Source organism: Hoplias malabaricus, chromosome 12 (genome assembly GCF_029633855.1).
Source record: "Hoplias malabaricus isolate fHopMal1 chromosome 12, fHopMal1.hap1, whole genome shotgun sequence".
Taxonomy (NCBI): domain Eukaryota; kingdom Metazoa; phylum Chordata; class Actinopteri; order Characiformes; family Erythrinidae; genus Hoplias; species Hoplias malabaricus.
The window spans coordinates 11224469-11242928 of NC_089811.1; the positions used below are offsets into that span (position 1 = coordinate 11224469).

The 18460-nt window shown below is 40.8% G+C and overlaps 1 protein-coding gene across 1 annotated transcript; it reads right to left on the minus strand.

The window, feature by feature from the left end:
• Positions 1-4062: 4062 nt before the first annotated feature.
• arglu1a (arginine and glutamate rich 1a) lies at positions 4063-18111 on the minus strand. Its single transcript, XM_066686375.1, has 4 exons — positions 17409-18111; positions 13451-13676; positions 9531-9614; positions 4063-5687 (listed from the first exon to the last, which is right to left on the minus strand). Exons 1-4 carry the CDS (start codon positions 17822-17824, stop codon positions 5523-5525), a joined length of 891 nt encoding a protein of 296 aa, XP_066542472.1. The 5' UTR covers positions 17825-18111; the 3' UTR covers positions 4063-5522.
• Positions 18112-18460: the final 349 nt, after the last annotated feature.

Genomic DNA, 18460 nt, shown 5'->3' on the forward strand with positions numbered 1-18460 from the left:
TAAATTAATGATAATTTAATGTGAGCTTACTTTTTACGAACAGTTTAAAGTTATTAATGCACAATATCAGTATCATAACCAGGTTAATAATCATTAATAAGGAGCTGTAACACAAAAAGCCCAGTGATACGTTACTTACCAAATAGTGAGCATGCTACAATGTTAAAGTGCTGAGGTCTTACTATTCACCTTTATAGCAGAATACACATATCACATTAATATTTACATCTAATATCGGTCTATTCAGTGTCTGTAGAGCATCTGACAATTTATTTGTCATATTCCGAAGAGGTGACACTCAACGTGGTCATTTTTCTTCAGGTGTTTTTTTTTTTTTTTTTTTTTCTAAACGGTATAGTAATGGTGCATAATTTGTCAGTGTCTTAATTAATGAGCATTAATATACTCATCTCAAAATTTGAATTCGTTCATAAAGCCTTAATAAAAGTCTCATTACTGTAAAGTAGTGGAACTGTTTCTCCCTGGTGGCTAATGAAGGAGCAGTGAAGTGAGGGAGGGAGGGAGTGGTAACAACACTACAGGAGTCTACAGGAGAGCGGGGAATCATTCCGCGGACAACAGCGCCTCCTGCGGGAAGAGAGTGGAAGGACAAGTGGGTTACAGCACGAGAAGAGTTTTATTTCACTAAAATATAACAATAAATAATATAAAAGCTGTAAAGAGGCTAATTACGAAGAGCTGAAGCGTATACGTAAGCTATACCTATTACAATGCGTACACATTGTAATATTTATTGTCTTTAATCCATTCACAATTTGAAGACACTATTTTTTGACAAGAAAGGGCTACAACAAACTTGTAACATGAATCAGTGTTTTTCTCAGTCCAGTAACTCCATTCACTTAACCTCAGATTTGAAGGTAGACCAGTAATTAGCTTAAATTTTTTTAAAGACAGTAAAAGTGTTACAGAACTAATTGTGAATGGTCAAATTTGGCGAAAGATTACATGTTTACACGTTGAATATAAAAACAGTTCGAATTTCTACGTTGTTTAATTAACAAATGAATTCGACTTTTGTTTTTCTTTTTTTGAATAAACGTGTTTTAGCAGCATATAAATAACATTACTCAGATTGCCTTAACATTCTGAGATCATAGACATGTTTTAAACATCACATATTAAACTTCAAAATTCTTCAGTCACACAGAAGGTTTTAAGGTGGAAGTGGCAGTATTGGTTTGTTGTGCACATGAGCCAAAATAATTGAACGACGAATTAAATAACTCACTTTTAGTCAACGCCAAAATCTTAAGGACGTGCTAACAATTTTAAGGTGGAACTACCCGTTTTCTGTTTACAGTTCATGTGACCATGCTAAATTTACTGAGGGAACATGTTTTAAATATAACCTCCGTACGGATAACATATCAGATTAATATTAATGGGTTAGTGGATGAACTATAGAGGAGTTAAATAGTGAGGTAATTAGTGGTATTAGTAATAGTGACATTGCTGGGTTATTACTCCTGTTACTGATACAAACGACCGTTAGCATTACTAACTTGAGCTAATGCCGAGCTCTTTGATATCCCCCAGACTCGGGAGTAGATCACACACTGCTGGGATAATGACGGTTAAATACACACTTTTCCAGCTGACGAGTGTGAGAAAGTGTGAGAAAGTGTGTGTGCGTTTGTGGGGGAGACTAAGTAAACGGCCATTCAGATGTGTATGTGTACGTTTATTGGCTTTATAAAGCAGACTGCAGTGGAAATGGAGCCGTTGTTATTAGATTAGAGGTTAAAGGTGGGAGACGTAGAGCAGTTATCGTCATCTCTGTTTAATCAAATAAATTATGATTATATGTATAATAAAAGCTTTAGAATGGTGGAAGATCTGTATTTTTAAACAAGTATTTTTTTTTAAATATCAGAAAAAAAATCCCTAAAATAATTATATCCAATAAATAAATAAATAAATAAATAAATAAATAAATAAAGCCCATTCAAGTCAACGAACGGAACATTTATTTATTATTTTATTATTAACATTTATTTTCATACAAGGAATGCCCATGTTTGAATGACCATGTTTAACATTTGTTAATTTACCTTTGTATTGTACACAGAAGGTAAGCTATTAAAAAAAAGTTTAAGTAAATCATATTAATAACACAAACTGTTTTCTATGTTAGCAATTTCCAGCAGGTAAGGGTTAAAGGTTCTCAAAGACTCCAGAGTGTGAAAGTGTGTATGTTCCCCTACCATTTGCATGAGCCCCTCCTTGCTTAACTCCGAGCTGAGAATCTGGAGTGAACGTTTTCTCACATCAGTACAAACACATTCTCCAAAGAAAGGGAGAGGGAAAAGAAAACCACCCACCTCTACCTCTTCCATTCTGATGGATTATAAACATTCAGCAATATGTATTCAGTCCTCCAGGGTCACCGGGTTTATTGATAGTGGACAATATGGCTCTTAATTTCACTTTTTCACTCTGGTAGTGTCTCCACTTCAGCATGGGGCAGAACGAAGATGACTACACGACACCTACAGAAGTCTTTCATGACAACGGACACAAACCTACAGGCACTTTTTAACAGGCATGTGGGGTCAAGGCTGGTTCTCTGAGTATTTGTGAGCGTTGGAATGTCTGTTCAGGGCCTAGAAAGAAGTCCAAACGCCACACGAACACTAGTGTATGTGTTATGAGAAGGTAGGGTCCAAAACACATGCCCTTCTTATCAGAGCTCCTCGAGAACCTTTGGTGCTTTATATCAATGTCTTTTTGGTGCTTTATATTAAGCTGATATTACGTGATATTGGGGCAAGAAAATTTGGTGAGAAGCTAATAGTGGGTTCACAGAATTGTAGAAAAATGGTGATTGTTTTAGTGTTTAGTAAAATTGTTAAGTCAATTCATCTTTAAGCATTTTTAAGCTGAATCTGGACTTTTTCAGAACTCCGGCAAATATCAGTGTGTTCTTTGTTAATTATATTTATTTATATTAATTATTGACATTTCAAAGAAGACTACGATTTTTTTTTAATTTACAAATATCTCAATTATTAATTTAATGAACGTTACAGCTAACTTAAAAGAACATATAATATATATATATATTAGTTTTTAATAATAAAGAGATGCTGAAAAATAAGCCCTGTAGACACTGACTTCTTTCACAAATTGTTGGGCAAAACTCCTATAAAATCAAAGACATTGCTCTCCTGCTTGAGAAGAAAGACCAGGTTAGTTTAACTAGTGCAATATATTTTCAGTGTGCAGTAGAGGTATTTAGATACTCTTGTTCCAAAATCATCAAAATATTCATCACCGTAGAAGCATTCCGTCTTTACAACGACCAAAATACACACTGTCAGACAGTCTCTGCCCAAACGAATGGCCAGGAAATGCAGCAGCCCCACGCTGGGCTCCTAGACTGGACGTTAAATCCATTACCCTGCATGGGGTCAGCTCAGGAGTCACATTCAAAGCCCTGAAAACCCTTCTGTTTTAGTGGAGGTGATGAAGCTCACACACGGCAATAAACTCCAGTAAATCAGAGCCAATACACGCAGCTGAGGACAGAGAGCCAGACTGAGCCCCGTTCATTAAACCAAACTCATTTTTCAAGTGTTAATCTCCACTTAAACAACTTTACAGGCTGTTAATGACTGACACACACACACGAAAAACCCGATGAACTTTCAAAGTATACAGATTGGAGAGAAATAAAAAAAGAATCCCGTTATTCAGGGGCATGATTATTATTTGTTTACAAATTTCGTCAAACTTTTTTTTTTCAAAAATTTATACAAATTTGCCACAATTTTAAGAGAAAAGGTTTGTCCCAACCTTAGAGATATTTAAATATGCACTGTTCTCATTGGCTTCTCTTTCCTTTCTCAAATAGCAGTCCAAGCTGAAATACTTGAGAGGGTGGAGCCAAAGTACTAAAGACTGATTGGAGGACATTCAAAACATTAATATTTTTTGTGACATCACAAAACCAGTGCATTCAAAACAAGCCTTTTAATTTCTATGTACAGACTTTAATGTTACACTTTGAAACCGTGACATCATTCACATAAACACGAGGAAAATTCTTATATATTTTTTATTAAAATATGTACATTTTATAAATGTATGTTCCACCTTAAATGCCTAGATTTCAAAATGTAACAGTGACACAATTTAAGGTGGAACCTATGATGTTAATAAAAAGCTTTTATATATTTAAGGTAGCGCGAAACACAAATACGAAGCTTAGACACCTCATGTTTACTGCTGCAACATTAAAGGTGGAATGTAATATCAGTATCATTGGTACTGTGGCTATGAATTAGCACGGACAACTGTCATTTTAGCTAAATTGGGCCTTGAGTTTCAGTTGTGGTGAGTACGTTATTTTGGCGCAAATTCACAAGTTAAAACCTGGGTTTTTTTTAAAGGCCTGAGGTACACAAATGACTCAATGTGAAACAGCTGCATGTTCAAAGGATTTATTAATGAACGGCTCAGTTCCAATTTACAAGACAAGGGGGAGCTGACCACAATATTTTACCACCTAACTAACACAGACATACAAACACACACACACACCCTAAGTTATCTTACCTGTGTCTTCCGATTCCCTCTAAGTACCAAAACAGTACAGTAGACGTTCACACACAAACACACACTCATTCTCGGTCTACAGGCGATCTGTTCGCAGGAACCTGCTGAATAAAACGTATCTGTGGAATTCTTACAGTTTAAGGGGGTGGGGGTCAATCAATGAACACAATTTGTAAAAAAAAAATGAATGAATTAAGCAGCATGGGTCATTTAGGAGCTCTCCTAGTTTTAAGGTGCCTGCAAAAACCGATAAACTATTCATAACACACACACACACACACACACATTTACCTCATTTCATTTCAAACAATCCCCCACCCTCCAGCCCTCATCTTACTCCCCCTTGCTGAAATAAATGAATGAATGGCTTAAAGTTGTGTAATTGGAACAAACTGTGCTTAAACTGCCAACACAAAAATCAAGGGAGCTCCCAAACAAGCACCTTACGCAAGTTCTAAGGCTTAGCACAAGTGCGCACGCATGCACACACACACACACGCGCACGCGCACACACACAAAGCCCACTTGTTCATTTCGTCTTTGCGTTTCAGTAAAAACAAAATGGATAACCCCCCCTCCCAAAAAAAACGCAGGGAAGGAGAAAGCGTTCTGTACAGCTGCGGCCGAACGTCACATAAAAAGGCTGATTTCAAAACTGAAAACAACCAGCCAGTCCGTGGAGGAGGCAGCGGAGGTCGACGAGGCAGGTTCTTCTCCTCAAAACAAGGGCTCGGGAAGGGGGCAGAGTTTTTCCAAACCCAGAGGAGAGACCGCCACAGCTGGATTCTTGCAAAGACTCCCAGAGGTTTGCCTCAGAATGAAGATATCTTCCGGAAAGAGAAGTGACGAGAGCACTGGAGAGGAGAGGAAGAAGAAAAGAGAGAGAGAGATGGAAGAGGAATGGAGAGGAGATGAAAGGACAGCAGAGGAGAGGAGAGAAATCAGTCCGCTGCTTTGAGTGAGAAGGAGAGGCGGGGTCGGGTCTTGCCCTTCCCCAGAATCATCTTCTGCTCTTCCTTTTGCTGTTTCTGCCTCTCCTGCTCCAGTTTCAGTCGCTCCTCATGGATCTTCCGCTGCTCCTCCACTATACGCAGCTGCTCCTCAGCCTAAAAGACACACACAGACTCGCTCAGAAAAACATCCTTGGGCTACAGTCTTATGCAAAGCCATTGATCATAATGATAATGAAAATATCAATAAAACAGCAAGCAATATCTCGTAATTTTATCTGTCGGTTAAGCGTATCAGCATAAACGTTTTCAAAAGTCCCCTCGAGGGAACCCAGTATTGAGTTACAGTTCAATACCTAGCTGATCCATTCTTCACCGACTTAAAGGAACACTAGGTAATATTGTGTTTTTGCTCCTGGGGCTCCCCCTCCCTGAGTGTAACTCATGTTTACAGCACTGTTCTGAAACCTGTGGGAAGGGGGAGGACCTCACGTAGTTTCCTACCCTCCTCCAAAAGTTACATAGTGCAGTTTCTGCAGTGCTGAGCCAGAGTAGCATCGATAGAGGCTCTATTCTCCGTATTAGAACTCCGTGAAGCATCACAGTGATTTTGAAGCTGTAGTTTTAAGGTAAAACAGCATCAGGTGTGCTACTTGATTTGAATACACATGAACATACACACTGTTCCTTTGAACTTTTCATTGAAATCAGAGTTTATTTGGTTTAATGTCAAAACCCTTAATGTTGTCAGCTCTTGAGCCTTCCATTTCTTTATTTAAAAACCTTAATAATGTAGTCTATAAATGAGAAACTGTATCGTACACTTTCAAATATCAGTAACAAAAGGTAAAAAATATATATAAGTAATAATAAAATAAACAATAAATAAATAGAAACGCCTGGCCATGCAGCTTTAAACGTACCTTTTAAATTACAATGTACAACAAAATGAGTCCCACATTTAACCCATCTGTGGCAGTGAATACACACACACACACACACACTAGTGCACTAGGGGCTATGAACACACACCCAGAACGGCGGGCAGCCATCTCCGACACCTGGGGAGCAGTTGTGGGTTCAGTGCCTTGCTCAAGGGCACCTCAGTTGTGAATTGAAGGAGGAGGACAATGCCGTTCTTTCACTCCCACCGGCCGCCATTTTGCTGCCGGTTGTGGGAATGGAACCAAAGACCTTTCAGCCCTAAGCCTTCTTCTCTAACTATTCTCTAACCTAGGGCTGGGCAATATTTCAATATCAATATATATCGTAATATACAAATGTTTCAATAACAATTACATGACATTTTTAATATTTCAATTTAAATTATTTACAAAATCTGTCGCTGACTGAGGTTCATTACCAGGGCGCTGTTATCGGTTCAGCGCATTCAATTAAAAACTGTTTAAAAACATTAATATTGACAGGTTTACGTTTGATTGTGATGTCATCTGTCTCCTTTGTTCTTGAATGTTTTTCAGTGTTCACATCAATATCAGAATTATATCGAATTGACTACAATTAAGAAACACATTGTGATATAAGTTCTGGTCCAATCCTGCTCTAATCATTCATATGTTCCTGTATTCCTATGCAAGTGTACTTTACCATAGCAAACACTTAATACCGCAATACAATACAATATCGTAATAACCCCAAACGCAATACAATATCATTTGTTCTCTGTCTGTGAATGTGGTTTCAGTGTTTATTCAGGGAAACAGAATTAAACTAAATCTACAAAAACATCCACACAAAGTTCAGCCTTGGACAGAGCTGCCAAGTGCCAAGTTTCCCCCCAAACACAGGCTTGCGCCATGTTTGTTACGAGCTGGGTTTGTGCCCGTTAGGTCCAGATCAAATAAACAAGACTTAAAACCAAACACTTCAAGGGAGGACATGGACTACTCCCACTTTAAAACAGTGGAGAGGGGAAAATAAGCCTTTTACAATGACATGACGCACTGATAAACATCGGCATCAGTACACGCCCGGAGCCAATTAAACATTCCACCAATGTTAACTCAAGGCTGCTTCTGCAGTTAGAACAAACCTCATTATTCCGAAAGGCGAGGTGGCCTTGGCAGATGACAAAGCTTAAAACGTTAGAATGCAGGCCACATTTCGGGACAAGAATGAGAATAGTAGTCCACTGTAGTCCACTTGTTTCTCTGCATACTTTCTTATCCCCATTTCATCCTGCCCTTCAATGGTGAGGACCCCACAGAGCAAATAGATGGTGGATCATAGTTAGTGTGTTGTGACACTCCTACCACTTTGTAGATGTAAAGTCAGAGACAGTAGTGTAGGCCTGTGGATGCAGGACGCCACTCACAGGACACTGTTGGCTAGCTATCTTTGGTTGGTGGAATATCCTCAGTCCAGCAGTGACACTGAGGGGTTTATAAACTCCAGCAGCACTGCTGTGTCTGATCCACTTGTACCAGCACAACACACAGTAACACACCACCACCACATTAGTGTCCTGCTCTGTGGTGGTGCTGGGGGGGGGGGGGGGGGGGGGGGGTCCTGACCAGACCAGAGAGGCAAAAAAGATAGACTACTTTCTGTAGAACTACAGAGTGCTCGTGTATCATCAGTGGAGCTGATAAAATGAACAATGAGTTTAGAAACAAGGTCATTTTAATGTTACAGCTGATCAGTGAATTTATTATATCTATAAGAAACTGTACCGTGGAGTGAGAGCGGGACCCATTTTGCTAAAATCATGACAAGCCTAACGCCACAAAATAAATGACTATTATGCTATCCTTGAATCATTTCATTACAGTTTTATGACCGATATTAAAAAGTGACCACTACTAATTCTGAGAGCTTCGAAGTTAATCACATGTCACAAAAAAAAGTCCTCCCAAACCTTGATTCACAATATCTGTGCGCTGCTCTCCTGCTTCTTACAATAAGCAGGGAATATTGGTTGCAAATCCCTGGGTGCTGCTAAAGTACAGACCCCAGGAACTGGACAGGGAAGGCTTTCCATGGCAATGTAAGCCTCTTTCACGCTTACTGTAAACTCACAGTAATAACCAAAATACCAAGAGAGGCTTTACAGGTTTTATTTCATTTTTTTCCTCCAGATTAAACCTACTCAGGTTATGAACAGCATTACAGGGAAGTTGAAGTTCCACTGATTCAGAGGATTTTTGAGGTTCATGAGGGATTTCAGTCAGATTTTACAACAGCGCCTAAAAGGTCAGGACTCAGCTGTTGTTGTGAACTGAAGCTGGTCAAATGATGTTTTTTTTTACTTAGTTCCTCGGGTTACGTCAGTCCCGAATTACGATGTTTCATGGTTACGACACATCTCTCATTTACTATATAAAGCCTTGTTTCGACTTAAGTGGTTCTGAGTCGTAAACGTTGTAACGTGAACTTCGTGTTTGGTGTGCGCGGCGGAAGAATACACGGTTACGCATGCGTACATATGTTCCGACTTACACCAAACATCGGTTTACGACGTGACGTAGGAATGGATCAACGTCGTAAGTCGAGGACCCCCTGTATATGAATAAAATGAAGTAGGCATTCTTAACATACAGGAGTGATTGGGGGTGGAGTCTTACCCTCTTACTTCCTCTATGTAATTGTAAGTATTTCCTATATACATGCCTAGAAGTATTTTGTAATAATAATAATAAGAAGTCAGATACCCCTAACTCCCATCATTAGTTTCGTCTTCATTAAAGCTGCCGTTCTACATCCAGAGAAGGCACTGTATGTTAATTTAAGTAGTTAACCATCTGGCTTTTTAATATATTTTACTCTCTAATTTTTAGAAATTAGAGTGTGCACTCTGCATATGGATGAACGCTAACATTATCTTGTTTACTGTAAGACTTCTGTTTACTGAAGCATGTGTCTGCGCTCTACTGGTTTCCCTTAATGGATCTCCTCTCTGTATAATTTGCACTCTGTTGTACATGTCAGTTTTATTCATGATCTTAAAAAGAAAACAATTAAAAATAAATAAAAACTTACCAGTCTAGCCTGAGCTTCGGCAATCTTTCTGTTGTTCTCCTCCAGAATTTTCTCCAGTTCCTCCCTTTTGGATTTTTCTTCCTCCTACAGGGGTGACACGGTGGCACGTTAGGCCGAGCAAAACAATTCCCTGACAGCTACCTCCATTCACTCAGTCCAGACACGCACGCAAACACACCTACACTCGTCCCACAGTCCATACACAGAGCCAGTCATATACATTCATAGCACAGAAGCTCTTTCACCCTCTTTCTCGCACTCTGCAAATTATACAGATTTTTCAATCAGCACAATCTTAGGTAAATGCAGAGAATTATCCCCCTACATCTGTTTCTCTCTTTCTCCCCTGCATCAAACCGATCAAAATCCCCTCCCATGAATGACTCCAATCACACGTTTAAGATCCCCGCCAATGTCTCTCAGACGTTCAGAAGCACATTCATGAACACACATACAGAACAGGCATATAAAGACAAACAAGGACTAACAAAAGACTCTCATTTGTTTGTAGATGGAAAAAAAACAAGCTGATTGATTTTTTCCCCTTTTTTTGGCTTTCTAATCTATCAGCAACCATCATCAAGAAATTTCAAAACAGAAAACAAGAGACATAAAGAGTAAATAAAAACAAAGGAGAGATTGAATAGTAGTAGCTCACCAATGCTTGTATACCTACGCCTTTTTCCTTTGACTGTGTACTGTACCTACACAACTGCTGATTAAAGGGGGGGTGAGTATTTACTGCCTGGTCCCGTGTTTGTCCCGTCCTGGACGGCGCTGCACTTCCCCTTTAAAAACTCTGCTCTGAGTCGCTAGCACAAGCCAGCGCTCTTACACAGCAACACCACATGCAGTATATAGCACAGTCCAGTGGAGTGGAAGTGATGGTGTGGTGGACAGGAGAATGAAGCATGGAAGTAAAACACATTACCGTGCAGGGACACGAACAGTTGCGGGACGTCAGGCTATTACTGTTAAAATGGTGTTAACAACCGAAAGAACATATTCATTACAGAAAATGTAGCTATATTGTGCTTTAGTAGAGCGAGGTCTGGAATGGTGAAGATATATGCTTGTGTGTGTGTGTGTATGTGTATGAGCATGTGTGTGTGTGTATGTATGTATGTATGTATGTGTGTGGGTGTTTTTGTCCAGCAGTCCTGAGGAAAAGCAAGGAGTGAGCACATAATGTACATTTACAATACTGCATTTTGAACAATGAAAACAGTGTTGAGGAAATAAAGGGTTAGAAGACAGCAACAAAACCAGCAGCGGACCTTAAAAGATGAATAATTAAGTACGAAAATAGATAAATAAATAGATAAATAAATATTAAACAAGGACAGAACTGGTCAAGGACATAGGGGAAGGGTATTTAAATATAAACAAATTATCTTAAAACAATAAATAAATAAATAAACAAACATTAACCATGCTCTTAATACTATACTTTCTCTGTCAAATATCAAGATGGTTGACTTCGCCGAACTGCTGAACAGGAAAATGCTTGGTCGTGCTTAAACCCAAGCCAGAAGGCTCTAAATCTGAACAGTCAGCACAAGGGTGAATATCGAACCCTGATAGTGCTGACCGGCCGGACCTTTGTGTGCTTCAGTGTCGGGGATTCGCGAAAGGGAATTAGTGTCTAGTTCGAGGAGGTTTACTCTAAGATGAGTGCACACGCTGGAAAATCCTCTTTAAAGGATGTTAGATGCACTTAAAGATATTAAAGGAGGGGTCAGTGATTTGGGGTGGAATCTGTTTCCCAACAGGAGCCCCCTCTCATCCTTGGAAAGTAAAGACATGCAGGTGTCCAGTCTAGGGTTAAACATGGGTATACTTGGAGCATGCTCTACCTATATACACTTGCATTCTAAATTTTGGCACTTTTCCACTGCAGGTTACCTACAGACAGGTTTAAATGTCATCCCTACTCGACAGTGAGCAGGTACTAATAAAAAACCAGGCTCCAAATTCACCTAATGGAAAAGCAAACAAGCTGAGTGGAGTTGGTGCCATGCAGTGGAAAAGCATCATCGTTTAACCGTGTCTTTCATAAGAGAGACCAAAATTGGATTTCAATTCTGTTTGCCTTAAAACCTGCAAATAACTGCCAGAGTAGAATACAAGGAACAAGCTGTCACTCATCAGTTAATTATCTAATACAAGCTGAGATTATGCATCAGAGGTGGGAGTTATTTTTTCTTTTTTCTTTTTTATAAACGCGTGCTGGAGTGAGCTCCTAAACGGGCAGCCCATTTTAAAGACTCATATGTGGACTGCAAACAAGTGCCTCTCTAGCGAGGCATCACCCATCACTCTGTTCAACTCCCTGAGCTGAGATCCTACGCCAAACTTGTTGCTGTTAAGTCATTGCTTTGCATTACTACGTCCCTACTTCCTTGTACTCCTTTTACAGTAGGCTATATTCTATCAATGGCTCCTCTAATGTGCGCTAGAAGTGTTTTGACTTGATAAGAATCAATGACCCCACCTTTAACTAGTGCTTTAGCAAACAAATTTGGCCTATTTCACAAAAACAGGATCCAATGTAAACACTACCGTATCATTCCGTGCAGTTCCTAGAGGAGACGCAGTGGCTTTTTATCAATATTAATAAAATAAATGTAAAATAATCGGGAAACAAAGAAAAAAAAAACGCACAGGAAGGTCTTAATATGCTAGAACAAAGACATGAACCTAACAGAAATATTGAAGGTCCATTTTGTGGAAAGGGCTTATTTTATTGCAGACAAAGATGAAAGCAAAGAGATGAAAGACACAGAAGAGCAGGGAGTGAGGAAGGGAAGAGAGAGAGAGAGAGGGGGGAAAAGGTGAAAGAAATGATTAATCTCTCACAGCCGTGGCAAAACTTTCACATCGCACACCGTAGAGAGCAATCAGTGTGTCATGGCGTCCATCTTGTAGAGTTATTGTCTCTTTAACCTGCGGAGACGTCCGGCTGAAGCTAAACCCTGTCAGACTACACAGCTCTGTCAAGATCCTAGACATGAAACAGTATGAAAATTTAATATTGCGGTTATCGAGGCCCAAATCTTCACGGTTATTAGTATTATATCGGTCTTGTTAAACCATGCTGACGTTTACGAAGTACTCATACAAACACTTAAATCATTCCACTATGTTTATATTCATAAGCAAATTTATCAGCACTACGTATACTCATTTAAGGTAGAAAGAGTCAACTTCCTCGTCAATTTAAGCACTTAATATAATTATATAATTATTTAAGGTGGAATGGACCGCTGTGCCATTTAAGGTGGAACGGGCGCAAGTTTGTAATTCTGGCGAGAATGCGATCTTTTATGCCCGAGACGTCTTGTTTGTTGTTAAAAATTAAACTGAAAGGAAAAAAAAATGACTAATGACTCACCTCCCCGTCCTGTTTTCACCTCCCTTGGATTTGAGGGTGATTGGGGAGTGATATCTGGACAGGGGAGGTGAGATTGGAGGCCACACTGTGGTTCTGTCACTGCGCCATGTTTCCCCTGATATAAAACAAATCCACATTATGGGATGCTTTTGAGCCGCAGTAATTGACATTAAAAAGTTTTCGCCGTGGTTTACTGTGAAACCAGTTATCGTTTCATGTCTAAAAGATCCACAGGTTACTGCTGAATATAAAGGTGGGCCTAGAGATGGAACAGACTAAGACCCTGTCCTAAGGCCTGTCAACGACAGACATTGTGCCATCCAATCCACTGATCTAACCTACTGTGTAAATGCTTTTCACCCTACCAGTTCATTTCCAGCAGCGTATTCCTCCCACCGTTTTAACCTTAGGTCACTACCACCCCCTTCTCCAGCCTCTCGAGGATACGAGTGCCAAGTTGTGCCACTGCGGTGGGGTGTAAAGATTGCGGTGGAGTACCGCTCTGTTACGAACGACCGAGCGTTACCTCACGGGCTTTCTGTGCACTGAGCTCCGCCTGCCTCTGTTTCTCCAGCTCCTGCAGCAGCTGCGCTTCCATGATGCGCTTAGCCTCCTCCACGCGCCGCAGCACTTCCCTCTCGATCTCTTCCCGCCGCTTCTCTAGCTCCTCCTCCACCCGACGCGCCACCATCTCCTCCACCCGTCGCGCTGTCTCCTCCTCAATCAGCCGCTCCTCGATCTCCTGCTGGCGGCTGGAGAGGGACAGAGGTGGGGAGATACGGAATGTAGGTCAAATTCACGCAAATGCAAACAGTTTCAGAAAAACCAGTGCCACCAACGTTGCTCAGTTTTTTGTAGGAAATTGGTGTTAGTGGGTGGTATAGAGGGGCTGATTTTTTGGGGCTTTTTTGAGGGTGGGGGGGTACACACTTTGGCCTAGTTTCTAGAAAAGCAGCATCACAACACAGTCATAGCAGATTAAAATGGGAAGCAAATCAAACTGAACCACTGGGAGGAATTAAAAATCAACAATAATCACATCTTAAGTAATAATCAGTCTTTCTATTGGATGAGGCCTGGTGGATGAGTAATTAATATCACTGTGAATCCTGCCGAGGGATTTAAAAGAGAGGGGGAACATAGGGAAAACCACAGCATTAAAGAATCTCAAGATTGAATAAATAATTTAAAAAAAAACATTGAAAGAAATGGGAAATAAATAAATAAAACTATAATTCAACACACATTCAGTCATTCTTTCATCTTCTGTAACCACTTCATTTTGGGATCACTGGACATGTAAGGCAAGAATACACTCTGGACAGGTCTCCAGTCCATTACTGGGCATCAAACACTCACCCTTTATTATTCACCCCTACAAAATCCCAATCACCTACCAACGTTTTTTTTTTTTTTTTTTGGATTGTGAGACATAACCTGAGAGCCTGAAGAAAACCTACACAGACACTGCGAGAGCACACACACAACTCCTCACAGACCCCACAACCCCAAGACTACTCCACACACACAAACTAAAAGCTGTAAAAACAACTGAAGAGGCATAAACAGGAAAGAACAGAAGGTTGAGAACACACCACTGCCTTGATTTGATTTGCGCACAGCATCCTGGGCAATATGACACTCCAGACCTTTCACCAGTGTCTCCTCTTTTGAGTTTTATTGGAAAGGACCGAGCAGAGGTCACCACAAGCCATGCCCTGGGGTCAGGCTCGCCCCCAACCAAAAACGGGCAGAGTGCTTTTTAAGGTTCAGATGGCAATCTAACCGAGCCTGAGGCCAGTCCTACAGCTGATGTGTGTCAAAGCCCTGGCTTTTTCCCTTTTTACCTCCATCTTTCGTTTCCTGTTCTTTATCGGATTCTCTTTCTCACTCTTGCCTTTTTCAAGCCAAATCCACTTCAGGTCACATTAGCCCTGCTTCAGTGCAAAGAGGGGACCTGCACACACTCATCTACAGATGTCTGTGATTTGAATTCCAGACACCACATATGTTTATATGTTTGGTTAAGAGTTAACTGATGTGCCGAGAAAAGGGCAGATCCCACACCACAAGCTCACGGACTACAAACGTCCAGAAATGGTGGTTAGCCTGCAGACAAACTAGAAAATCTACACTGTAAGCAACAACTGTTTACCACATAGTTGCGTACCATACGCCATACCGTGTAAGAATTATAAACTCCTCTCCAGAGGCTGCCAGAAGGCACCAAATTCATGGCGAGAGATTTCCTCAGACGTCGGTTTAGACTAGGCCTGTCACAATAATTACATTTTCAACTTATACATGTACAATACCTGGACATTGGGTTTATTTAAATAAAGTGCTATTTAAATAACAATGAATGTCACCAGTATTTTAGCTACATGCTCTGTTCTGTTCTCTCTCTCTGTTTTGAGACCAATATGTAGAAAATACTTTTGAAAATGTATTATGTTGTATTCATAATTTTATTATTGCAATTCCAATGTCTGAATATTTGTATAACTAACCTTGTGCTGAAAGTCCACTGCTCTTTAAAAGCTAAGCACCAGCTCTATGAAAGTGTCAAACAAATAAATACAGTGGAATTTGAGTTCCTAACTAAAATAATGTGAAATATTCATGGAGGTCCATTAAGTGGTGCTTAGCCTTTAAAGGGGTGCATATACATTCTTATAATCATTGTCAGTGGCATAAAATAGTGTTTATCCCAATAATTTCAGGGACAAAATATTAACCACAGAGTGGAGAGAGGGAAAAAAAAAAAACTAACATCATAGGACTAGTTTGGACAACACGGAGTGAATAAATACACGGAAGAACTTGACAATATACAGATGCCTCTTAAAAACTTGCTGAGGAGCGAGAAATAGTATCAGTGTTGTATGTTTCTTTTCTGGCACATGTAACCTAATCTCTGTCCCAAATAGCACCCTACTTCCTACATAGTGCACTTCACAGCTCATAAAACTAATGTTACTGCACCCAGACGGTGCAAGAAACGTTATACAGGGTGAGCTGAAGTTTAACCCCCAAATGCTTTTATTATATAGCATAATGATTTTATTTTTTTAAATGCCGAAACCATTATTTTATGACCCACACTGTGCACTATATAGTGTGACAGAAGATATCTGTGATTCAGTCCAATGGTTTTGGCGGTGTAACTGCAGACACAACGCACAAGTATAAATGCTCTCAATGACACAAGCATAAATTAGTCTTTAGACTCAGAGTCACTGTGGGTTACATCCAAATATCATTGACAGAAATCCTACTTTTCAAGCTCTAATCCATTTACTCCACTCATCCTCCTCCATTTCTCCTTCCTTGCTCCTCTCCTCCTTCCTTCTGCTTCTTATCCAAAGCGCCCTATTTGCCGAGAGTCCAGAATGGACAACACACAAGTTAATCTTTAAGGCAGACCTAACAAACCTTACTGAAGAAGTGGTCTATACCATAGTGCATATTCTGTATACATTTTCAAACACTTTATGATCAAACCTGGCACAGTCCAGTCATGGGGGGCTTTATACCTGACCATCATGTTTGATGTCTCCTGTCTATGGAGTTTGTATAAACTGTGATTGCAAAAGTGAACCTGTGTCTACACTTATAAAGGGTGTCTTTAAACTTTTGGACATGCATACCATACAAGGTCAGCCATCACTTCAAAATAACCTCCTCGTTTCTACACTCACTCTCCATTCTCTCAGCTCCATTGATATTAAAGTTGCACTTTGTAGCTTTACAATTACAGACTGTTGCTCTGCATACTGTAGCACCCCACTTTTACCTTGTTCTTCAATGGTCAAGACTCCCAGAGGATCACCACAGAGCAGGTATGATTTGGGTTGTGGATCATTCTCAGTGCTTCAGTGACACTGACATGGATCAGACACAGCAGTGCTGCTGGAGTTTTAAACACTGTGTGCACTCTATTAGACAAACTCACCTTGCTGATGTGAAGTCAGAGACAGTATCTGTTGCTGCACAGTTTTGGTAACAGTGGTGCAGCAGTGATACTGAGGGGTTTAAAAACTACAGCAGTACTGCTGGGTTTGATCCACTAATACAAGTGCCACATACAAGAACACACCACCACTACGTCAGTGTCACTGCAGCGCTGAGAATGATCCACCATCCAAAACCATAGCTTTGTGTTCCGATAAGTTTCCAGATTATTGAAGAACAGGGTGAAAGTCGGATAACAAAGTATGCAAAGTGGGATAAAGTACACAATGTATGGTCAGTGGAGCTATACATGGAAATGAATGTGTAATCTACAAACATCTCAACCACAAACAGAAATAGTGAACTGAAAAACAGAAGTGAGGGACTAGTTATCTGGTGAAGACACTGCTGGTTGTGACACTGAAAGTAGGCCCGGTTAGTTTGGGTTAGTTAGTTTTAACTTCAAGGGCCGCTCTTATTATTCGTCCGCAGACATTCACTGGGTTCTAACTGCTTTACTCCGCACTCACATCTTCCTCTGTCTCTCCATCTCCGCTCTTTTCTCCTCTTCCTCCTTCTTCAGCTTCTCGTCCACTGCGGCGCGCTTGCTCAGGGTCCGCCCGAAAATGTCCACTCTCTCAGGGGGAGGACTACGCTCTCTCTCCCTCTCCCGTTCTCTCTCTCTATTTCTCTCCCTACGCGAGGCTGCTGCCCCGGCCGCTACAGCCGCCGTGTTATTGGATCGTGATCGTGACCGCGAGCGTGATCCCGAACGCGACTCCCTGCGGCGGTTCCGTTTGTTTTCGCGGGATCGCGAGCGCTTCTTGCTGCGCGCGCGGTCCAGAGAATGCGAGCGCGACCGAGAGCTGCCAGCGCGCTTCTTGCTACGCTTGCCGCTCTTCGCGCGCTTCGACCGGGACGAGCTGCGGCTACGCGAGTGACCCATAATCTACAACCAACACCAAACGACCGACGGTTAAATGGCCTCTAGCCTCGCTCTGTGACGTTAAACTGAACGGAGAGACGAGGAGAACGTCCTAGAGCAAGCGACGCGCCGCTAGTTGAGTTTTAATCGGTTTTCCACGCTCAGTTTTAACAGTTTTTCGTGTTTTTCCCTCAGACTGAACACAGTCGCATCGAATATGGCGACTGCCCGGAGCTCAGCGACATCCCACAATGCCCCGCGCTCGCCACCGCTCGGCTGTTTCCGTGGCGCCTCGGCGACGGCACCGACTGCCTTCGGGCTTTCTCGTAAACAAAGTAACAATTAGCTTAGCCAAAAGTACGTTAAAATGATTAAGACAAATTTGGACATATCTTCTTACCGAAGTTTTAATAATGTACAAGTCTGCACATGTAGTTGATATTTCCCTTTTTATCTACAGTGACAAAATAGAGCTCCCAATCAGCAAGCATATAACTGATTTTAATGTCGTCAAACAGATTTTAAGACTTTTATTCTGGCCCTCCAACTTTGCTCACAGTGGAATAACCGTGGTCCGCCGTCCCCTTGCTATCAGAGCTATTTTACAATCAGTTAATTTTTGGGTAGTATATGTTGAGTAGCTTATTTTCTTTAATG